We start from the raw sequence: 18,094 nt of genomic DNA, 5'->3' as shown, positions 1-18,094 counted from the left end.
GGTCTTCCCACTGGAGGTGCAGGCCTGGGGGCTGCCCACGTGGGACCCCAGCGCCACACAGCATCCCTGTGGCTCCCTGGGTCCACCTCTCCCTTCCTCCCTGGCTCCAACAAGTGCATGTGTCCACGTGGGACTCACAGGGAGGTGTCCACCCTGGCCCTGCCCTCAGGGAGTCCTCAAGTGGGAAGCAAAGGAGCCCATGACTCTAGTGGTCTGGGTCACATAGCCCTCCAAAGCCTGTGACCATGGGGTGGTAGCCAAGGGACCAGGTTTTGAAGAATCTGGTCCCCCAAAACAGGGTGGGCAGGGGAACCTCCAAAGAGGGAGCAGGACACCCTGGAGACCTCTGTGGCTGGTCTTGGCTGAAGACCGGCTGTGGGTGTGGAAGACGAGGTGGGGCGGGGGTGGTGCTTAGGTGATCAAGGAGCCCACCAGAGCCTGTGGGCATGGGTGTGGGGTTTCTGCAGAGGGTCATGGGCACTTTGGCTCTTTAGAGAGAACACGCTGATTGCTCCTGGGAGGGAATGGAGTCAGAACGGAGTAGAGGGAGCTTGGTAGTAACTGGTGATCCCAAGATGGGACACACTTGGTTCTACATCCCTGTACCAGGAAATAGTTGGGAAGGTGCAGGTGGGTATAGATGGTGGCAGGAGGGCAGGGGCACCTTTCTTGCAGGGGTCATGTGAGGGAGCAAGGCCTTGGGGTCCTCTTTTCAGCATGTGGCAGAACTTCTAGCTGCGGGTTGGGGGCTAGGCCAGGGCATCCAGGAGACTCATGGGGAAGGTGGGGCTGGGGACTGGGTGTTTTCTAAAAAGACATGTTTGTGTTTTATTTCCAGATGTGATCCTCCAGCAAGCATTTAAATACAGTGGGGGAGGGGGAAGGATTGCTATAAATTAGAAAGAAGCCCCCAGGAGCGCGGCAAGGAGGGAGAGGGGGAGGCCCTCCCACTTTGTGCAGACCACGCCTGGGTCACGGGCTCCATCCAGGGCTCCATCCTGGGTCAAGTGTGGGAAGGCGTGGAGATGGCGGGTCCTGCTGCTGCCTGACTCACAGATCGGTCACCTTGTTCTCTACCAGTGCAGCGATTTGCTGCAGGCGGCAGGCTAGTTGCATCTTCTGGCCCACAGGGTCTTCCTCCAGGGCACCGATGATCTGCCAGGGCAGAGGAGGCCGCCCTGCCTGAGGCCTCGGCCTCTGACCTGCCTCCATCTCAGTAGCAGGCTGGGAGCCAGACCTTCCTAGGGAATCTTCCTCTGTGAGGAAGCTGAGCCCCTTCCCCAGCCCCGGACCCTTCCACTCCTCTGCCTACACTGGACCTGGACACTCCTGCCCCCAAGGGAGACTCCTGGGGCCTCCCTCTGGGCTCCGGAGGCATGTCCCTCTCCCCAGAGCGCCCCCAGGTCTCACCTGGTCGTAGTACCTGCGGATGTGGGTGTAGAGTTCTTGCAGAGCTTGCAGGCAGTGGGGAGCCGAGGTGTAATTCTGGGGGCGGCACATGGTGGGTGAGGCCCCAGCCCAGACCTTGAGCCCCCAGCTTCCCCCTTCCCCTGTGTCCTCACCCCCGAGAGCTCAGTAAGAGCCGAGTTCATCTCCTGGTAGCTCGCTGGAGGGCTCTGGCGGATATCAGAGTAGTATCTGCAGAAGGGCACAGAGTTAGGGGCAGGCAGCCCCAGAGGTCCCTCGTCCATGTTGCCCAACACCTACCTCTCTACCATCTGCTTGTAGCGAGGGATCTCCCGGGCGTAGAGCAGTTTGTTCACCGGGGAATCCTGCTCCAGGCAGTGTGGGCATGAGTGGGGAGGTGCCCCCTCCTGGCTCCATGCCCCATGGGGGGCCAGCGCAACCCAAGGCTCAGCACGGAGCCCCTGTGGCTACCCCCCCAGCCTGCCCTCCTCGGCTCTCACCCGGCCCACTTTATGCTCCGAGACTGTGCAGGAGTCCATGAAGGTCTGGGCGATGACGGCGAGGACCGCGTCCACGTTGTCTGACACCCGCACGTCAAAGATGAGCTGCGGGTTCTTCAAGGTGTTCACCCAGAACCGCAGCAACAGACTGGAGACACAGGCCGGCGGCAGAGTGAGGCCTGGCCGGTCCAGCTCAACTCCTCCACCTGGACCCCGGCGGCCCTGAACTGCCTCGGGAGCTGGCCACACTGGGGCGGGGGGATGACTGGCCACCCGGGGTGATGGCCCCTAGGCCTGGGCTCCTGTCCTAGCTGCACTGGCAGTGTCCTGGTCTCTCTGGGACTCATCTGCCCAGGGCCGGCAGGCGACGCACCTGTTCGTCTTCCAGATGTGCAAGGTCTCTGGGTCCTCAATGCTGTATTTCTCGGCCAGCTCATCCAGGAAGTCAAACAAGTACTTGACGGCAATGGGCACGGGTCGGTTCACGCTGAGGATGGCTTGGAAGGTGTCATCCACAAACTTCTGCAGCGTGCCCTAGAAGGCAGGGGATGGGGCAGTTTTGGGGGGAGATCAGGGTGGGGGGCCCTTCAAGCTGCAGCCAGCCCCATCGTCCCACAGCGTCTCCCCAGGTCTGTCCAGATGCCCTTGCTGAGCCTCCCCGGGGGCCCCACCTTCATGGACAGCAGGCGCGTGAGGTAGATCTCCGGGATGGCCTTAGCCCGCACTCGCTCCCGGTCCCGATCCCTCAGGCTGCTCCGCCGTACCTTGGCCACCTCCGGCTCCTCGGGGGTTTTCACCAGGTGCCACAGACGGATCCCACCCTCCTCGCTATCCTCCAGCATGGGGGTGTCTGAGGGCGCAGAATCTGGACCTCAGTCCTTGGCCCCCCCCTGCACCCATGCCACCAGCCAGGGAGCTCCAGCTTGCACCCAGGAGCTCCCCGATGGTGACGCACTGTCACCCTTATCCACCCGCAGGCCTGGGCCCAGTAGGGAGTCTTGGCTTCCCCGCTGACAAGGTGTTGGGAGACCCAGGAAGGACCGATGGTGTGGCCTTGAGCTCCTGGGGGCCTGTGGTCCCAGTGGGACCACACTCACTCTCCCCTGATGGGCAGCTGGGGGCCAGGCTCTGGGAGATGACACCTCCTCCGTTGTGCAGCTGGGGGATGAGCCTCACCGTGGCACCATCTGGGACCTGGCGGGGAGGGGGGCAAAGGCTGGGCTCCTTCCCTTGCCAAGCCCAAGGCGGGGGCCTGCCCCCCCGAACCCCACCTGCCGGGCACCTTGTAGTGCTGCAGGGTGTTGAGTCTCTTCCAGCGGTTCTGAGTCACCGACGTCACGTCCTCATCTGACAGGGTGAGGTGACCCGCCAGGCCCGAGCGCCACTCTGGGGGTGCCGGGGGGGGGACCCGGGGGAGCCAGTGAGCCCACAGCCCATTCCTGCTGGGCAGAGCTGAGCTGCCAGGGGCGATGAGAGCCTGGGGCGAGCCCTCACCGAGATCCAGGGTGTGCGCCGAGGGCCTCTGGGAGAACGGGGTGCCCTTGTAGATCTGATCCAACACCTTCTCCTTGACTTGAGTGATCGTGTCCGTGTCGAGCACCCGGGTGGGGATGTGCAGCGCTACGTTGCTCCTTGATGGCCCGCCTGGCCCCGGGCCAGCCAGCACCATCAGCGTCAGGGCCCGGAATTCCACGTCCTCCCGCAGTAGGCGGCTGTCGTTCAGGGTCCGTTTTGCCTTGCCTGTCACTGCGTCCACGGGGCCCTTGTCCACCTGGTACTGGATGGCCCGGAGGAGCATGTACATTGGTTCACCAGCCACCTCCTGCAAGCATCAACCCAGAGATCGGCTGGCTGCGTGAGCTCACAGGGGCAGCCGGCTGTGCGGAGCCAGGGCAGAGGGCGGCCCATACCAGCAGGCTCAGCTTCGCACGCGGCCAGGGCAAAGGTTCACCACCTGTCCCTTACCGGCACCCTGCCCTTGTGTCCAAGGCCCCCTGGGAGGGATCGGGTCACAGGTCAGGGAGGCCCAAGGCAGCAGCCCCAGCATGGGGTGAGGGGAGAGGGGCTCTCACCCTCAGGAAGGTGTACAGGCAGATGGACACCCAATTGGTGAGCAGCTTCTCCGCCATGGTCTCCGTCCTGCGTGGAGCGGGCCCCAGGTCAGAGAGGCTGCCGCAGGACTGTCTCGTCCCCCACCCAAGGCCAGTGGTGGAGGTCAGGCAGGGCTGACTTGCCCTACCAGTGGCTCGGGACTCAGCTGGCTGCCTGGGACTCCCCGGGCCCGCCCAGCCCAGAGCCATCCAGGGCCAACCTGCGTAGCATGAGCTTGGGGTTCTTGCGCACATAATGGGAGGCCAGGTCACTGAGCAGCGTCCTCATGATCTCAGTCAGGTACTCGAGCTTGCTGTGCAGTGCCAAGGACAGCAGCGAGGCCACGTGGCAGCGGTCCCGCTGTGAGAAGCTGGGTTGCCCCTCCAGGGTGTGGATGAGCTAAGCCGGAGTGGGGGGGGCACGGGTGCTCACTCTGGGGAGCCCGGCAGCCCGCGTGGCCTCCCACCATGCGGCCCACGCCTGCTGACCACCCAGCCTCCCTCCTTGCCCCAAGCCCTCCCTCCAGCCTGCCCACGTGGCCCTCACGGTCAGGAGGAAGAGCTTGCTGTTGAGTAGGTTGGAGAGCTGCATGAGGCCCTGGTGCACGGGTGCGCGGCGACCCTCTTCGCCCAGCCCCTCGACGGCCAGCTGCAGGGTGCCACCACCGCGCCCGGGGAAGAGGACCCGCTCGGCGTAGGTGTGGTAGTCCACAAAGGGGATCCCGCTGGCCTCCAGGTCGCTGCTGAGGTCAGTCATCTCTGTCATCAGGTCTGCAGGCCGGGAGCCACCAGGGTCTGAGCTCGGGAGCGGCTGTGCGCACTCCCTGCCCCCGCCCCGCCCCACTCCCCCGCCCCACCTGTGAACTCCTTGCGGCACTGGTCACCCACACCGATCTCCAGGCTCTCCAGCTGCACCAGAACCTTCTGGTAGTCCCGCAGGGCTTGCTTGCTCTTGTGCCTGTCGCCGGGGGACCGGGTGTTAGCCACACCAGCTGGCCTGCCTGGGCCGGGACCCCCAAGCCTAGATGGCAGGCTGTGGGGAACCCTTGCCAGAAGTGAAGAGGGGATTGGCCTGGACACTGGCGTGTGTGTGATCCTCACCTGTACATGAGGGTCAGGAGGAGCACAGCAGCGATCAGCAGGGCTGCACTTATGCCCAGGCCCACCTGGGCCTCCACGGGGAAGGCAGACAGCACGGGTTCCACCTCGTACTGGACTGGGCCCAGTGCCAGGCGCACATTGCCCATTTGCACCTGGGGGTGGTGGGAGGCACAGGATTCCTGAGCTTCGACTCTGATGGTTCCGGCTGCCCACGCCCACGCCTGCGGTCCCAGCCTCACCACGAACTGTAGCAGGGTGCCCGAGCCATTGCTGGGCTGTGGGACCCGGGGGGGTGGCTCACAGTACAGGTGGGTGAGCGTCAGTGTCTTCACCAGGCACTCGCCATCACCGATGTGCACGCGGACTTCCTCCTTGCTGATGGCCAGGTTGAGGCCCTCTCCCTGGGAGACCGATCGCAGGCCTGAGTGGAGTTGCCCAGCCTGTGTCCGCAGGTGCCCCCTGCCCCTGAGCACTGCTGGCCGAAACCCTGACCTCCACATCCAGCACGTGGCCTGGCTTGAGGCGGTAGGGGCCAGTGGGCCCCCCCTCGCGGTGGAGGGGGGCCAGCCGAGGGTTGGGCTGGTACAGGAAGTCCTGGCCCCCACTGGCGCTTGCAAAATCCACATGCACGTTGTCCAGGCTGAAGAAGACCCGCCGGGGGCTCGCCATGTCGGGCACCGCGGGGCTCCGGCAGAGAAGGAGGGTGGATGAGTTGATGGAGCACACGCTGGAGCACTGGGAAGGGGCAGGCCGAGACCCTGTGGGGTGAGCTGGGGGCTCCTGTCCCGCCCCGACCCCTTGCTGGGCACAGCCTCGCCTGCCGCTGCAGGCTCACCTGCAGCCAGCCCCGCTCCAGCTTGATACAAGCCTGGGGGGCCGCAGCTGGAGCCTTGCAGCCGCTCCTTGGGGTTGGGTCCTGGGACTGCAGCTTCACAGCCGCCCCCTCCAAGGTCTCCAGCCACACGGATAGCAGGGGCTGCTGTACCACGTCCAGGCTCGTGCCCCTGACTCGGATCAACCGCCCGCCCCTGTGCCGGGATGAGACTCAGCGCGGCCCAAGCAGTCTGGCCCCGTCCTGCCATCCCATCCTGCTGCCAGGGTGCACGGGTTGCCCCAAGTGCACCAGGTCCTCACCCCCGGAAGCTGACACTGGGCTCGGCTGCCACAAGCTGGGGGTTGGCAGTATAGTGGAAGGGGCTGGCGAGTAGCAAGCGCTGGGCCTGGCCGAAGACCACTCGGACCACCGCGTCTCCTGGGATAGCCTGGGGCATGGTGTGGCACACGATGGCCTCAGGACACACCGGCTCCTGGCTGCAGGGTGGGGAGCAGTTTGGCACCTTGGGTTCGAGCCTCGGCCTGGCCAGCCTGCCAGAGACCCACTTTGCCACCAAGGGCAGAGACCCCCCCCACCACTGTATGCCAGGGGACTCGGGCCCGTCAGGAGCACTCCCAGCTGGCAGCGACCAACTGGAAGCAGGAGCCACTTACATAGGGCAGGGTTGGCTGCCCACAAAGGCGCTGATGTTGCCTCCTGTCTGGAGGCGCTGTCCGTGGATGGTGAGCTGGGTTCCCCCTGCCTGGGGGCCCCGCTGGGGACTCAGGCTCAGCAGGACAGGGTCCTGGGAGACAGGGCAAGCTAAGGCAGGCATAGCCATCTGGCCTGGCATTTCCTCACCTTGGCTCTAGTCCCTAAAGTCCTGTGCCCCGCTGCCATGCCCCACCAGGGGGTGGGGCTCTGGTCCCCTCCCTGTGTCACCTTGCCCTCAGCACCAGCTCTAAGCCCTAAGATGCCATCACCTCCTTGGGGATCTCCTCATCAGTTCATCGGGGTGCTGTCTGTGCCAAGCAACACCCCCGATGTGAATCGGCCCTGCCCCCCATTGCTCCCGCCCTGGGCTTCCTGGCCCCGGAAAAGGCCCTGGGCAGGACAGGAGGGCTCAGGCTGGCGCCTGGAGGCATCTCTGCTCTCCTGCATCCCTGTGCCCTTCTCACCCTCCCACCTCGGCCCCCACACTCAGTGGCCAGAGTGACCCCTCAGATTATGTGGCTTCCTTCCTGGACAAGAGGCAACTCTTTTTGCTCCCCTCGGGTCAAGTTGGAAGTGCTCACCCAGATGTCACTAGCCTTCTGCCCCTTCTTGCTACGATCCCCCGGTGTGGGCACACAGCCTGGGCAGGCACTGACCTGGTAGGTGAAGTACTGCGTTGAGATGCCTGGGGGCCGCCCCTTGATGGCCACTTGGATTGGCCCCATGGTGCGGTTGGGGGCAGGTGATGTGACACACACGATCCTGGTGATGGAAACCCATGGCTGCTCAGGGGCCCTTGCCCGGAGGGAGCCATAGGGCATTTGCCAGCTGCTGCCCAGGGCCCAGGCCCCTCCCTCTGGCTTATCATCCTTTGGCACATCTGACCCCGGGCCCATGTGTCTTGGTTCCAAGCCTCCCTTCTTTCTGGGTGGCCAGTCTCTGGCGGGCCTCCCTTGGAGAGCACCCCTTCACTCCTGGCTGCCAGGATGCCTCACCGGGTCGAGATGCGGTAGAGAGATGGCTCAGGCCTGCAGGGCCGGCCGGCCACGCTCACAGCGTCCTGCACGTCAGCGAAGTCCCTGCCCAGGTTGGAGCCCTGGATGGTGAGGACCAATCCGCCCTCAGGGGGGCCAGTCAGGGGCTCAACCTGTAACCAGGAAGGATGGTGAGGGAATGCCCTCGACCCACACCCACTAAGGTGGAGTGGGCAGGGCTGCTAGGGCCAAGAAAGTGGGGGCTAGGGGTTGAGGGGAGGAGGCGGGTGGCTAGGTCGTGAGGGGGCGGTGGGTGCAGGTTCAGGGGCTCACAGTCTCGATCCTGGGTGTGGGACACAGGATCTCCACGGCTCTAGGTGGGCACAGTGGTCCATAGCGACAGGCAGGCTGGCCATGGCTGCACCACAGGCAGCCCAGACTCCTGTTGGCTGCCTGGCAGTGGCTGCAGTCGGGGTGGCCCACGGCACAGTCGTACAGGGTCACTGGGGGGGGGTTTAGGCAGCATGGTGAGGCACCCCCGCCAGCTGCACATCCTGCCCTGCCCGCCCCACTGCCCCCGAGCTGACCATGAAGAGTGTGGGCATTGTCCAGCCGCTGGCCCTCGCCCCGGGTGACGTAGATGGGCACTGGGAGCTCCCGCTGAACCATGGAGGGCTGGAACTGTGGGTGGAAGGAAGGGTCAGGCCTGACGCAACTCAGAACCTCTCAAGACCCCCGCCGCCTCCTCCGGGAAGCTCTTCCCGGCATAGATGATCCCTCCCCCGCGTGCAGGGCATATCTCCCAGCCATGGCCTGCCCAGAGCAGGCCTTGTGAGTGACAGTGGGCTAAAGGGGGCGAGCGAGCCCCCAAGGGCCCAGGACAAGCCCAGGCAGCAGGAGATGTCCAGCGGCAAATGAGACTGGTGGGGGTCGGGCACCTGCCCACCTGCTGGGCCTGGCAATGAATGAGGCCTGAGTCCCCAGCCACCTCCTCCAGGGACGCTGGCAGCCTCTGCAGTTGTCCGGGCAGCTCCAGCCAGCAGTGGTAGGAGGCAGGCAAGCCCTGGGGGGTGTACGCCGTCAGCAGCCTGAATGCCATTAGCTGCCCCCAGCCCCCACCTGCCAGAATGCTCACCTGGAAATGCTGAAGATTCTGCACGCGGAGGGCCAAACGGCTCTCCCAGCCCACCGGCACCAGGAGGGGGCCCACCAGGCCCTCGACCTGAGGACAAGCCCGCGGGCCACGCACCTGGACGTCCGCCTGGCCGGAGGAGACCGCTTAGCGCTTCGGAAGGCAAGGGGCCTGGGGGCAGGGGGGCGTGGGGCAGGGTAGATCCACCCACCTCTTGGGTGCTGTAGATGGTCCTCTCACCCTCTGGACAGTGTTCTCCATACACACAGTGGCTGCTCTGGGGGCACCAGTGGCAGCGCCAGAGGCTGCCCACACAAGCATGGCACCTGGGAGGGCAGGGTGCTGCTGAGACGAGGCACTATCTGCGGTCCCCACCCCTACCCCGCAGCCAGGCTGGGCACTCACGGGGCAGCTGCCTCCAGGGCTGCGACTGCGCCACAGTCGTAGAAGGAGAAGTTGGTGGCAGCCACGGGCACGTCCTCGAACATCAGGACCAAGGGCAAGGTGATGTGGTCTGGGAGGGGGATGGCATTGGCAGGGCAGGTTAGGTGGCTCCTGCCCCTTCCAGTTCCCGCCCTTGCCCCTCGCCCCAGGGGCCCCTCACCTGTGCCTGGAGGGTTCAGTGGCAGCTGGTCCTGGGGAGGGGTGATGCAGGCCAACTGGGGCCCTTCCACATGAGCCAAGCTGTCATAGTTGCCAAAGGCGCAATGGAAGTATTCATCCACAGCCAGGGTGGGCAGCCGGGGTACCAATAAGGTGACCTGGGGCACGTGAAAGGAAGCCCAGCAGGTGGGGGCCTTTGGAGGGGGCCACGGGGCTGAGGCAGAGGGGTCCATGCAGGGAGGGTGTGGGCAGAGGCAGAATGAGAGAAGGAAAATGGGGCTCACCTGGCCCTGCTCCTGGCGGGGGTGGTGGGCCGGTAGCACACTCTGGATATGCAGACAGAGGCTGTTCTCGTACGTCCACAGCCACTGGTTGGGCTGGGTTGCCCGCCTGCATTGGCTCTTGCGGGTACACCTGCGGGGCAGGGGCCCAATGGGTCCCTGCATGAGACTCAGGCTCCCTGGGTGACGGGCAGTAAGGGGCATGATGTGGTCCAGGCAGAGCACAGCAAGTGGGGGGCAGGGAAAGGGACTCCGCTCAGACAGGAAGGGGTTGACTCCGCTCAGACAGGAAGGGGTTGACCCTGCAGGGCCTGGGGGCTGATGCATGGCCTTTGGCTTTGACTATCAGTCGAGGCCTGCTGCTGCGGTGGAGACTTGCACATGGACTTGAGTGAGGGGCGCCATCAGGGATTGATTCCTGGGGCTGCCAGGTGGAGGGGAGCTGGAGTGGGCCAGGGGGCACCCGAGAGAGGCCAACAGAGGCCCTGCCCAGCCTGGGGCAGTGTTGGCAAAGGGACACCAACCAGGCTGGGGGAGGTGGACTCACCTCCTGGCCCACCTAGAAGCACTGCAGGTGCAGTGCCCCGACTCACCTGCCCTGCAGGACGCACCAGCCGCACAGAGGGTCCTGGGCCTGGAGGCAGCTGCTGCAGTCCGGAAGCTGTGGGCAGGCTGCCACAGGTACCCGGGCCACCTGGACAGGAGGCAGAGGGCAGAAGTGGTAGGTGCAGGGCCTCAGGCCTCATGTGCCTGGGCCCCTGGGACAGCCCTCACCTGCTGGGACGTCAGCACGTAGAGGTGGGTGCCGCTGCTGTCCACGAGCAGGTCGGGGCTGATGGCCGAGCCCGGGGTCCCCACTTGCTGTGAGTGGTACACCTGGCCTTGGGTGCCATTGAGAAAGACCTGGGGGAGTCGGGGACAAGGCCTGCTCTCAAGAAGGCCACAGACCGACCATTTGGGGCAGGTGCTGTCACAGTTGGGGTTCCAGGGGAACCTCCTGGCCCACAGAGTCAGCTCCCATTCCCCCCCAGATAGGACAGCTGAGTCAGGCCATGGAGGGTGGGGCAGGCCCCTGGGCATCCAGCGTGCCCAAGTAGCCTTCTCGATTGAGCCTTACCCAGCTAAGGGAGACACACAGACCACAAAGAGGCAAGAGTACCCTGTTATTGGCTGTGGCTGCCTGTGGGACATCCCTAAGCTACACATCAAGAGGTGGAAGGAGATGGATGCTTCTGTGAGCTATCCCAGGGCAGGAGGGCATCCAGTCGGGCCACTGAGGCCAGGCCCAGCCTGGCAGCATAGAGGTGGGGCATCGGGAGTCTGGCCAAGGGCCGCCTTGCCTTCCTCAGGCCCTTACCTTGTGCAACTGACCTCGGACATCCCCCAGGAAGGCTATTGTGTGTCCATCTGCCTGGAGGGCCGCAACAGCACTGATGGAGTGTTCAAGCTGCAGCAGAGGCCCTGCCTCCACGGGCTGGAGGCCTGCAATGGGGCTGGGCGTGTGTTCATCACCACAGGGGTATGACTCCGGGGAGTCCTGCAGAGGTGAGGACAAAGGTGGGAGGAATTAGTGCCCAGAAGAGGGAGGCCGGAGGTGCCTTCCCTGGGCCCAGGTCTGCAGTCTGTGGAGGAGGGCAAGGCAGCTGGTAGGACGTGTGCAAGGTTGCACCTAAGAGGGAGAGATGAAGAGCCAGGAGACTTAGCCTAAGCTGGCCCTCCATGTCATCCTCTAAAGCAGAGGTCACTGGTGATGGGGAAAGCATCCAGCCACCTTTGGCCAGACAGTGGCTGGATGGCTCAGACAGTCTGGTGGCTCAGACAGTGAAAGCGTCTGCCTACAATGTGGGAGACCTGGGTTGATCCCTGGGTCGGGAAGATTCCCTGGAGAAGCAAATGGCTATCCATTCCAGTATTCTTGCCTGGAAAAATCCCATGGATGGAGGAGCCTGGTGGGCTACAGTCCATGGGGTTGCAAAGAGTCGGACATGACTGAGCGACTTCACTTTGCCCTTGGCCAGGACGACTTGTGACAGCCGCGGCTCTGGGCTGGGAGATGCTTCAGGTCCACAGAGGGCCAGGGCCAGGGAGGCCGGCTGGGATAAGATAAGGTTGCCAGCTGCCAGCAGGCATAGTCTCAGCGGACAGGGCAGGTGTGAGGCCTGGGCCCAGTCACTCACAGGCGGCAGGGTGACACAGTGCGACGTGACACCATATTCCACGGTGGCTTCCTCGGCGCCGCTGGGGCCCCGGCCGCCCGCCGTGTAGCACAGGCGCCGGGCCCGCTCCATGCTGGCATCCAGCTCGGCCAGGGGAAAGGCACACAGGGCCGCCTGCACTCCCCTCAGGCTGGCGGCAAAGGCGCCCAGTAAGGCACCTGGGGCAAGGGTGGCAGCCTGGACAAGCCCATGGCCCCGGCAGCTGAGGGGCACCTCCACATAGGAGTAGAGGTTGGCGTCCTTCAGGCAGACCCGGGCGACGTACGAGCGATACTCAGCCTGTGCCCGGTCCCCACGGCGCCGAAAGACAAAGTAGGCCGACTGGGCGTCGGAGAGGGCCGCCACATAGCTGTTGTTGTAGTCGGAGAGGTCACCCACCACCAGGCGGCCCAGGCCCTCGCTGGAGAAGGGCTGTGGCCCGGCCAGCTGGCGCACTGTCAGGGGTGGCACCCCTGCTGACAGCTTGCCCGCCAGGCCCCGGGCCACCAGCAGGAGGTCCTGGTCAGGTCCAGACACCACCAGGCCAACTGTGGGCACCCCCAGGGTGTTGGCGGCCACGAACTGCCCGTCGCCCGGGTCCTCGGCCCGGTAGAGGAGTTCTGCCACGTTCTCCAGCCGGCGCTTCTCGCACACGCCCTGCCGCACCTGCCCGCAGGCCACCAGCTCCCGGGCCCGCCCACTGACCAGCAGCAGCTGATTGGTGTTGTCCATGAGCTGGGCCTGCGGGCACTCGGCCGGGTCCCGGAAGGGCACGCAGTCGGGGCTGTCGAGGACGGGACCCGTAACGGCCACTGACTCCAGCTGCAGCTCGGGGCTAAGTTGGAAGAGGCGATTCACTGCACCCACGTAGAGCGCCCCCTGGCCCGGTGCCAGCGCCAAGTGGTGGAGGGTGGTGTTGGGCACCGAGAAGCGGTGCGCCCTGGTTAGGGCGGGTGGCGGGCACAGCAGCGGCATCACGAGCAGCAGGCGGGCACCCAGCAGACACCAGGGTGCCATCTCTGGGCCCTGGGGGAGGCCGGGCAGGAGGGCGCAAGTCAGGGTGGCCGTGGGAACCGAGCGCCCGGGAGCAAGAGGGACAGACAGACAGAAAGTGAGGGAGAGAAGGGCGGAGAGACAGAAGCAGAAAGCTGGGGCAGACAGAAGCAAAGGCAGAGGAGAGAGAAAAAGTCCGAGCAACTGGGGGACCGAAAGAGGGATGGAGAGTCCCCAGGGGATGACGGTGGGGTGCCCGTGCGTGTGCAAAGGGAGAACTTTCTTCATATTCCACTGTATATGCAGATCATACAAGGCTACGAGAATACCCGCAGAAGGACTGAGTCACAGAGAGAGGAGAGACCCCTGAAAGGCCCTGCAGACAGCAAGGGCCAGTGGCCAGGGCCAAGGCAGACAACAGAGGGCTTGGGGGATGGAGAGGAGTGGCCCAGACTGAGCTGGGGGTGCTCAGTGCCGAGGAAGGGGAGGTGCAAGGGACCGAGAGACCACCCAGAGTGCAGGGATCAGGGGAGGCCAGTCCTTTGACTCATGGCTCCGGCAGCCAGGGGTCCACCAGGGTCCAGTATGGAGAGTGTTTATGGGGATGGGGTATGAGAAAAGACAGGGCAGGGACTTCCCTGGTGGTCTGGTGGCTAAGACTCCATGCTCCCAATGTAGGGGCCCTGGGTTTGATCCCTGGTCAGGGAACTTGATCCCACATGCCACAACTAAGACCCAGTGCAGTCAAATAATTAAATAAAAACTTAAAAAAAGACAGGGCATAGAGAAGACAGGCAGAGAGTGGGCCCAGGGGAGTGAGAGGAGCGCTTGAAAGAAAGTTCGAGCTAGGAGTCAGGCATCCCCACCCCCCGGCCTGCAGTCATTTGGGGCCCAGACCAGAGGGAAACCACCACAACCCCCCACCCTGCCCCGGCCCTGTAGGGGCCCAAGGTTGAGCCTGAAGCAGAAGGCTCCGAGTGGGGTCCCTGTTGCGCCTTCCAGCTCACCTCCCGGCCAGGGGCAATTAGCCGCCTTGTGCAGTGCCCAGGTGACAAGGTGAGGGACACTCATCACAAGCACCTGGGCACATGACCTCTCGAGCCTCCCTCCTCCTGAACCCGGGGGTAGAGCCCCAGAGACGGGCAGAAAGCAGATCCTGAGTTGTTGACCGAGGGTCCCACACCGCTGGGGGTGCGGGCAGGCGCCAGCCAGGAGGGCACCTGTGGGCATCCCATAGCCAGCAGCTCCAGCCCCCATGGGCATGCCAGCTGCCGGGAGAGCCCCAAAGGAAGGTCCCTGGGCCCTTATCTTGGGGGCACAGACAGGAAGGTCAGGCCTGCCTCGGGGACTGGGCCATTTCCTCTGGAGCCCAGTATCAGTGGCCATGTCTGGGGTGGGTCTGAGGCTAGAGGGCTTGCAGCTGGAGGTACAGGGCAGGGGATCCCCGGGCTCCAGGCTTCTCTGTGCTCAGGGGATTCAGGCACTTACCCTGGTGGACGGCAGCAGCAGAGGCATCTCCCAGGCGGCGTGGCACACACCTCCTGGGTTCAGCTGCTCTGGGGCAGTGGTGACGGGCACAGGACGGCTGTAAGGGGCATTGTCCTGAGTGGGAGGGAGACAGTCGAGGCTTGGCCCCATTCACATTCACCCCGCAGGAGGAGGGGGCCAGGGCCTGGCAGGCGGGCTCCCCCACAGCTGGCAGCTTTGTCTCTGCCCCAACAATGTCCCTTCTGTCTGGAGGCCCAGGCCAGGGACCCAGTCTCTGGTGTTCCTAGTCCCACATCCAGGCTGCCCTGACCCGGGGGCTCCCTGTCACTTCCCACCCGCAAGGAGACACCCCCTGGGGATCTTGGGACAAAGAGGGCAGAGTTGCCTTCAGCCAGAAAAAAATGAGACCCACACAGCCAGTTCTCCGATGCCCACCCGGTGCCAGCCACCAGGCTCCTCCCCGTGTGCCCCCAGGGATCCCTGTGAAGGGTCTGGAGGAGGTCACAGAGCACCCCCCACCCCCGAGGGTCAGCCCCTGCATGGGCAGCCTCACCCTCCGGAGCCTTGGCGCCTGGCTGGAGGCGAGCCTTGGCCCTCAATGACTGCCTTTGTCCAGGCCGGAGGCAGGGGAGAGGCCGGCCAAGGCAGCACCCCCTGCCAGGAGACCTCCCCCTACACTCCAAACTCCCCACCCCCAGGGACTGGCAAAGTCGTGCCAGGTACAATCTGGTGCCAGCGGAGGGGCCTGTGGCCAAGAGGATGCACAGGAGCAGATGGGCAGCCAGCCTTCAGCCTCGGGTGGGGATGAGATTACCAGCAGGCGGCCGGCTTCCCATGCCAGGCTCACATGGCCCTGTCTGCACGCCGAGCTGACAGCGCTCAGGCCCTGACTGTGGGGCAGGATCTGGTCAGGGTCCCCCTCTTGCCCATAGTGTGCAACCGCAGCAAGCTCCAGGGTCCAGTGGCAGTGGCAAGGCTGGCAGCCACCTGGCTGGGCCGGTTGGGTGGCTGTGGGGGTGGGTAGCGAGGCGGGCTGCTTCCCTGCCTCCCGTGCCCTGCCCCCTGGCCAGAGGCGCCAGCTGTCCCATTTGGGGCCACAATGGGAGTCTTACTACCCAGCTTCTGGGCCACCCCGCTTGCCAGGGTGAGGAGATCCATCCCCTCCACTCCCCCACCCTTGACCCAGAGGCCCCTGAACCCTGTGCCTGGCCAGCCCTGGCTCCTGCCTACCTGGGCGGGGCTCCTGGCCGGGGCCGAGGATAAGCTGGCAGTGCCAGGAATGAGTCCCGGCCTCCCTCCCCACAATGCAATCGCGCCCAACCCGTCTCATCCCAGTGGCCCGGCCTGGGCAGTCCAGCCCCTCCGCTCCCGCCCCTTTGCCTGACGCCTCAGGGCAGGGCACTGCTGCCCTCTGCTGGCTTCAGTGGGCATGGCAAAGGGGCCGGCTGCTCACTTGACCAGAGGAGATGGTGACCTCCCATGGCGGGACTGGCAGGCACGCAGTCCATAGCCTGCCATGAAGTGCCTACTGAGTGCCAGACACAACCCCGGCACTGGCACCATTCAGAGACAAAGCCCACTGCTGTCTGTCTCAAGACACTCCCGGATCTAAGAGGCATAACTACCTACCAGCAAATGAGACCCCAGCTCATCTGTGGACAGCACTGTGGGTCACCAAGGAGGGGGACTCAAGTCTAGGGGTGCTCAGCATCTAGGAGTGCTCTAGATGTACAAACTGGGTTTAGAAAAGGCAGAGGATCAAATTGCCAACATTTGTTGGATCACAGAGAGAGCAAGGGAATTCCAGAGAAACATCTACTTCTCCTGCATTGACTACATGAAAGCCTTTGACTGTGTGAATCACAACAAACTGGAAAATTCTTCAAAAGATGGGAATACCAGACCACCTGACCTGCCTCCTGAGAAATCTGTATGCAGGTCAAGAAGCAACAGTTAGAACCGGACATGGAACAACGGACTGGTTCCAAATTGGGAAAGGAGTACGTCAAGGCTGTATATTGTCACCCTGCTTATTTAATGTATATGCAGAAAGCATTATGCGAAATGCTGGGCTGGATGAAGCACAAGCTGGAATCAAGATTGCTGGGAGAAATATCAATAACCTCAGATATGCAGATGACACCACCCTTATGGAAGAAAGTTGAGAGGAACTAAAGAGCTGCTTGATGAGACTGAAAGAGGAGAGTGAAAAAGCTGGCCTAAAACTCTACATTCAAAATACTAAAGATTGTGGCATCTGGTCCCATCAATTCATGGCAAATAGATGGAAAACAATGGAAACAGTGACAGACTTTATTGTGGGGGGGGCTCCAAAATCACTGCAGATGGTGACTGCAGCCATGAAATTAAAAGACCTTTCTCCTTGAAAGAAAAGCTATAAGAAACCTAGACAGCATATTAAAAAGCAGAGACATCAGTTTGCCAACAAATGTGCATATAGTCAAAGTTATGGCTTTTCCAGTAGTCATGTACGAATGTGAGTGTGACTGTGGCTTAGTTGCTCAGTCACGCCCACCTCTTTGCAACCCAATGGACTATAGCCTGCCAGGCTCCTCTGTCCACAGGGATTCTCCAGGCAAGAATACTGGAGTGGGTTGCCATACCTTCCTCCAGGGGATCTTCCCAACCCAGGGATTGAACCTAAGTCTCCCACATTCAGGCGGATTCTTTACCGTCTGAACCAGTTGGACCTTGGAAGGCTGAGCACTGAAGAATTAGTGCTATTGAACTGTGTTGCTGGAAAAAACTCTTGAGAGTTCCCTGGACAGCAAGGAGATCAAACCAGTCAATCCTAATGGAAATCAACCCTGAATATTCATTGGAAGGACTAATGCTGAAGGTGAAGCTCTAATACTTTGGCCACTTGATGCAAAGAGCTGACTCCCTGGAAAAGACCCTGCTGCTGGGAAAGATTGAAGGCAGGAGAAGAGGACGACAGAGGATGAGATGGTTGGATGGCATCACCAACTCAATGGACATGAGTTTGAGCCAACTCCAGGAGTTGGTGATAGACAGGGAGGCCTGGTGTGCTGTAGTCAATGGGGTCGCAAAAAGTTGGACACGGCTGAGCAACTGAACAATAGCAACAAGTGCATCGGGGAGAGCTTCACAGAGGAAGCGGGTTTTCAGCTGACCTTGAACCACATGGCCTTACCCCTACTGTTGTCCTTCAGTGAACAAGGGCTGATCTCAGTGTTGGATGTATATGAATTCATTCAGTCCTTCCAATGACCCCGGAGGGAGTTGCAGTTATTTCCCCTGGTTTACAGGTAGGGAAACTGAGGCAGGCGAGGTTAGGGAACTTGCACCAAGTCACATGACTTGTAAGTGGTCAAGTCAACCATGGGCCGCTGCCCTTAACTATCAGGCCATGAGGCCCTGAAGCAGGAAGCAGGTATTGGGCAGGAGGGGAGAAGGGATCTGCCTGAGGCCAAGCCTGCAGGTGATACGCCCATAGAGCATTTCCTCTAGCCTTGTAATCAACTTGGTTGAGGTGGTGAAGGCAGGAGAACCCAGGAGATCCCTAGAGAACAGGACTGCCTCTAGGAGGGGAGGATGGGGGGGTCCACAAGGCAGAAGGAGGTGGCCAGTAGAGCCGGTAAGGTCTTAGCCTGAGAAGTTTGACTTGGAGTGATGAGCTCTGGGAGTGGGTGAGGGTCACAAGAGGGAACTTGGGAGACCAGGGTGTCAGGGGAGGTGAGCCACCCAGAACCTGAAGGTCCAGCAGATTTGGAGTGTGGGTGCTCAATGAGTTGTCTCTGTCTACACCTTTCATCTCCGA

The 18,094-nt window shown here is 62.7% G+C and overlaps 1 protein-coding gene across 5 annotated transcripts; it reads right to left on the bottom strand.

Moving 5' to 3' along the window:
• Nucleotides 1-803: 803 nt before the first annotated feature.
• PLXNB3 (plexin B3) lies at nt 804-15,633 on the bottom strand. Of its 5 annotated transcripts, none has more exons than XM_065915174.1 (36): nt 15,523-15,633; nt 14,293-14,406; nt 11,794-12,837; nt 10,974-11,153; nt 10,391-10,519; nt 10,210-10,310; nt 9,620-9,749; nt 9,337-9,493; nt 9,138-9,246; nt 8,944-9,058; nt 8,736-8,861; nt 8,547-8,663; nt 8,188-8,281; nt 7,934-8,103; nt 7,622-7,773; nt 7,283-7,388; nt 6,587-6,717; nt 6,233-6,409; nt 5,934-6,126; nt 5,591-5,833; nt 5,338-5,499; nt 5,099-5,250; nt 4,855-4,955; nt 4,545-4,768; nt 4,219-4,397; nt 3,980-4,046; nt 3,402-3,729; nt 3,190-3,293; nt 3,005-3,101; nt 2,579-2,757; nt 2,281-2,441; nt 1,908-2,055; nt 1,708-1,772; nt 1,563-1,638; nt 1,411-1,485; nt 804-1,155 (listed from the first exon to the last, which is right to left on the bottom strand). In XM_065915174.1, exons 2-36 carry the CDS (start codon nt 14,317-14,319, stop codon nt 1,051-1,053), a joined length of 5,724 nt encoding a protein of 1,907 aa, XP_065771246.1. In that variant the 5' UTR covers nt 14,320-14,406; nt 15,523-15,633; the 3' UTR covers nt 804-1,050. The 5 variants fall into 5 exon arrangements, with proteins under 5 accessions (XP_065771246.1, XP_065771247.1, XP_065771244.1 ...); XM_065915175.1 differs by having other exon boundaries at nt 14,293-14,389; nt 15,523-15,589; XM_065915172.1 differs by lacking the exon at nt 15,523-15,633 and having other exon boundaries at nt 14,293-14,636.
• Nucleotides 15,634-18,094: the final 2,461 nt, after the last annotated feature.

The sequence above is a fragment of the Muntiacus reevesi genome, chromosome X (assembly GCF_963930625.1).
Source record: "Muntiacus reevesi chromosome X, mMunRee1.1, whole genome shotgun sequence".
Classification (NCBI taxonomy): domain Eukaryota; kingdom Metazoa; phylum Chordata; class Mammalia; order Artiodactyla; family Cervidae; genus Muntiacus; species Muntiacus reevesi.
This window is presented reverse-complemented; position numbering and strand designations above follow the sequence as displayed.

Coding starts and splice junctions, on each gene's coding strand:
- PLXNB3 (XM_065915172.1), bottom strand. CDS start 14,442: ATGGGGCCAAGCCTCGACTGTCTCCCTCCCACTCAGGACAATGCCCCT. Junction 9,247..9,336: donor ACTGAACCCTCCAGGCACAG/GTGAGGGGCCCC, acceptor TCCCCCTCCCAG/ACCACATCACCTTGCCCTTG. Junction 1,773..1,907: donor CGGAGCATAAAGTGGGCCGG/GTGAGAGCCGAG, acceptor TGCCTGGAGCAG/GATTCCCCGGTGAACAAACT.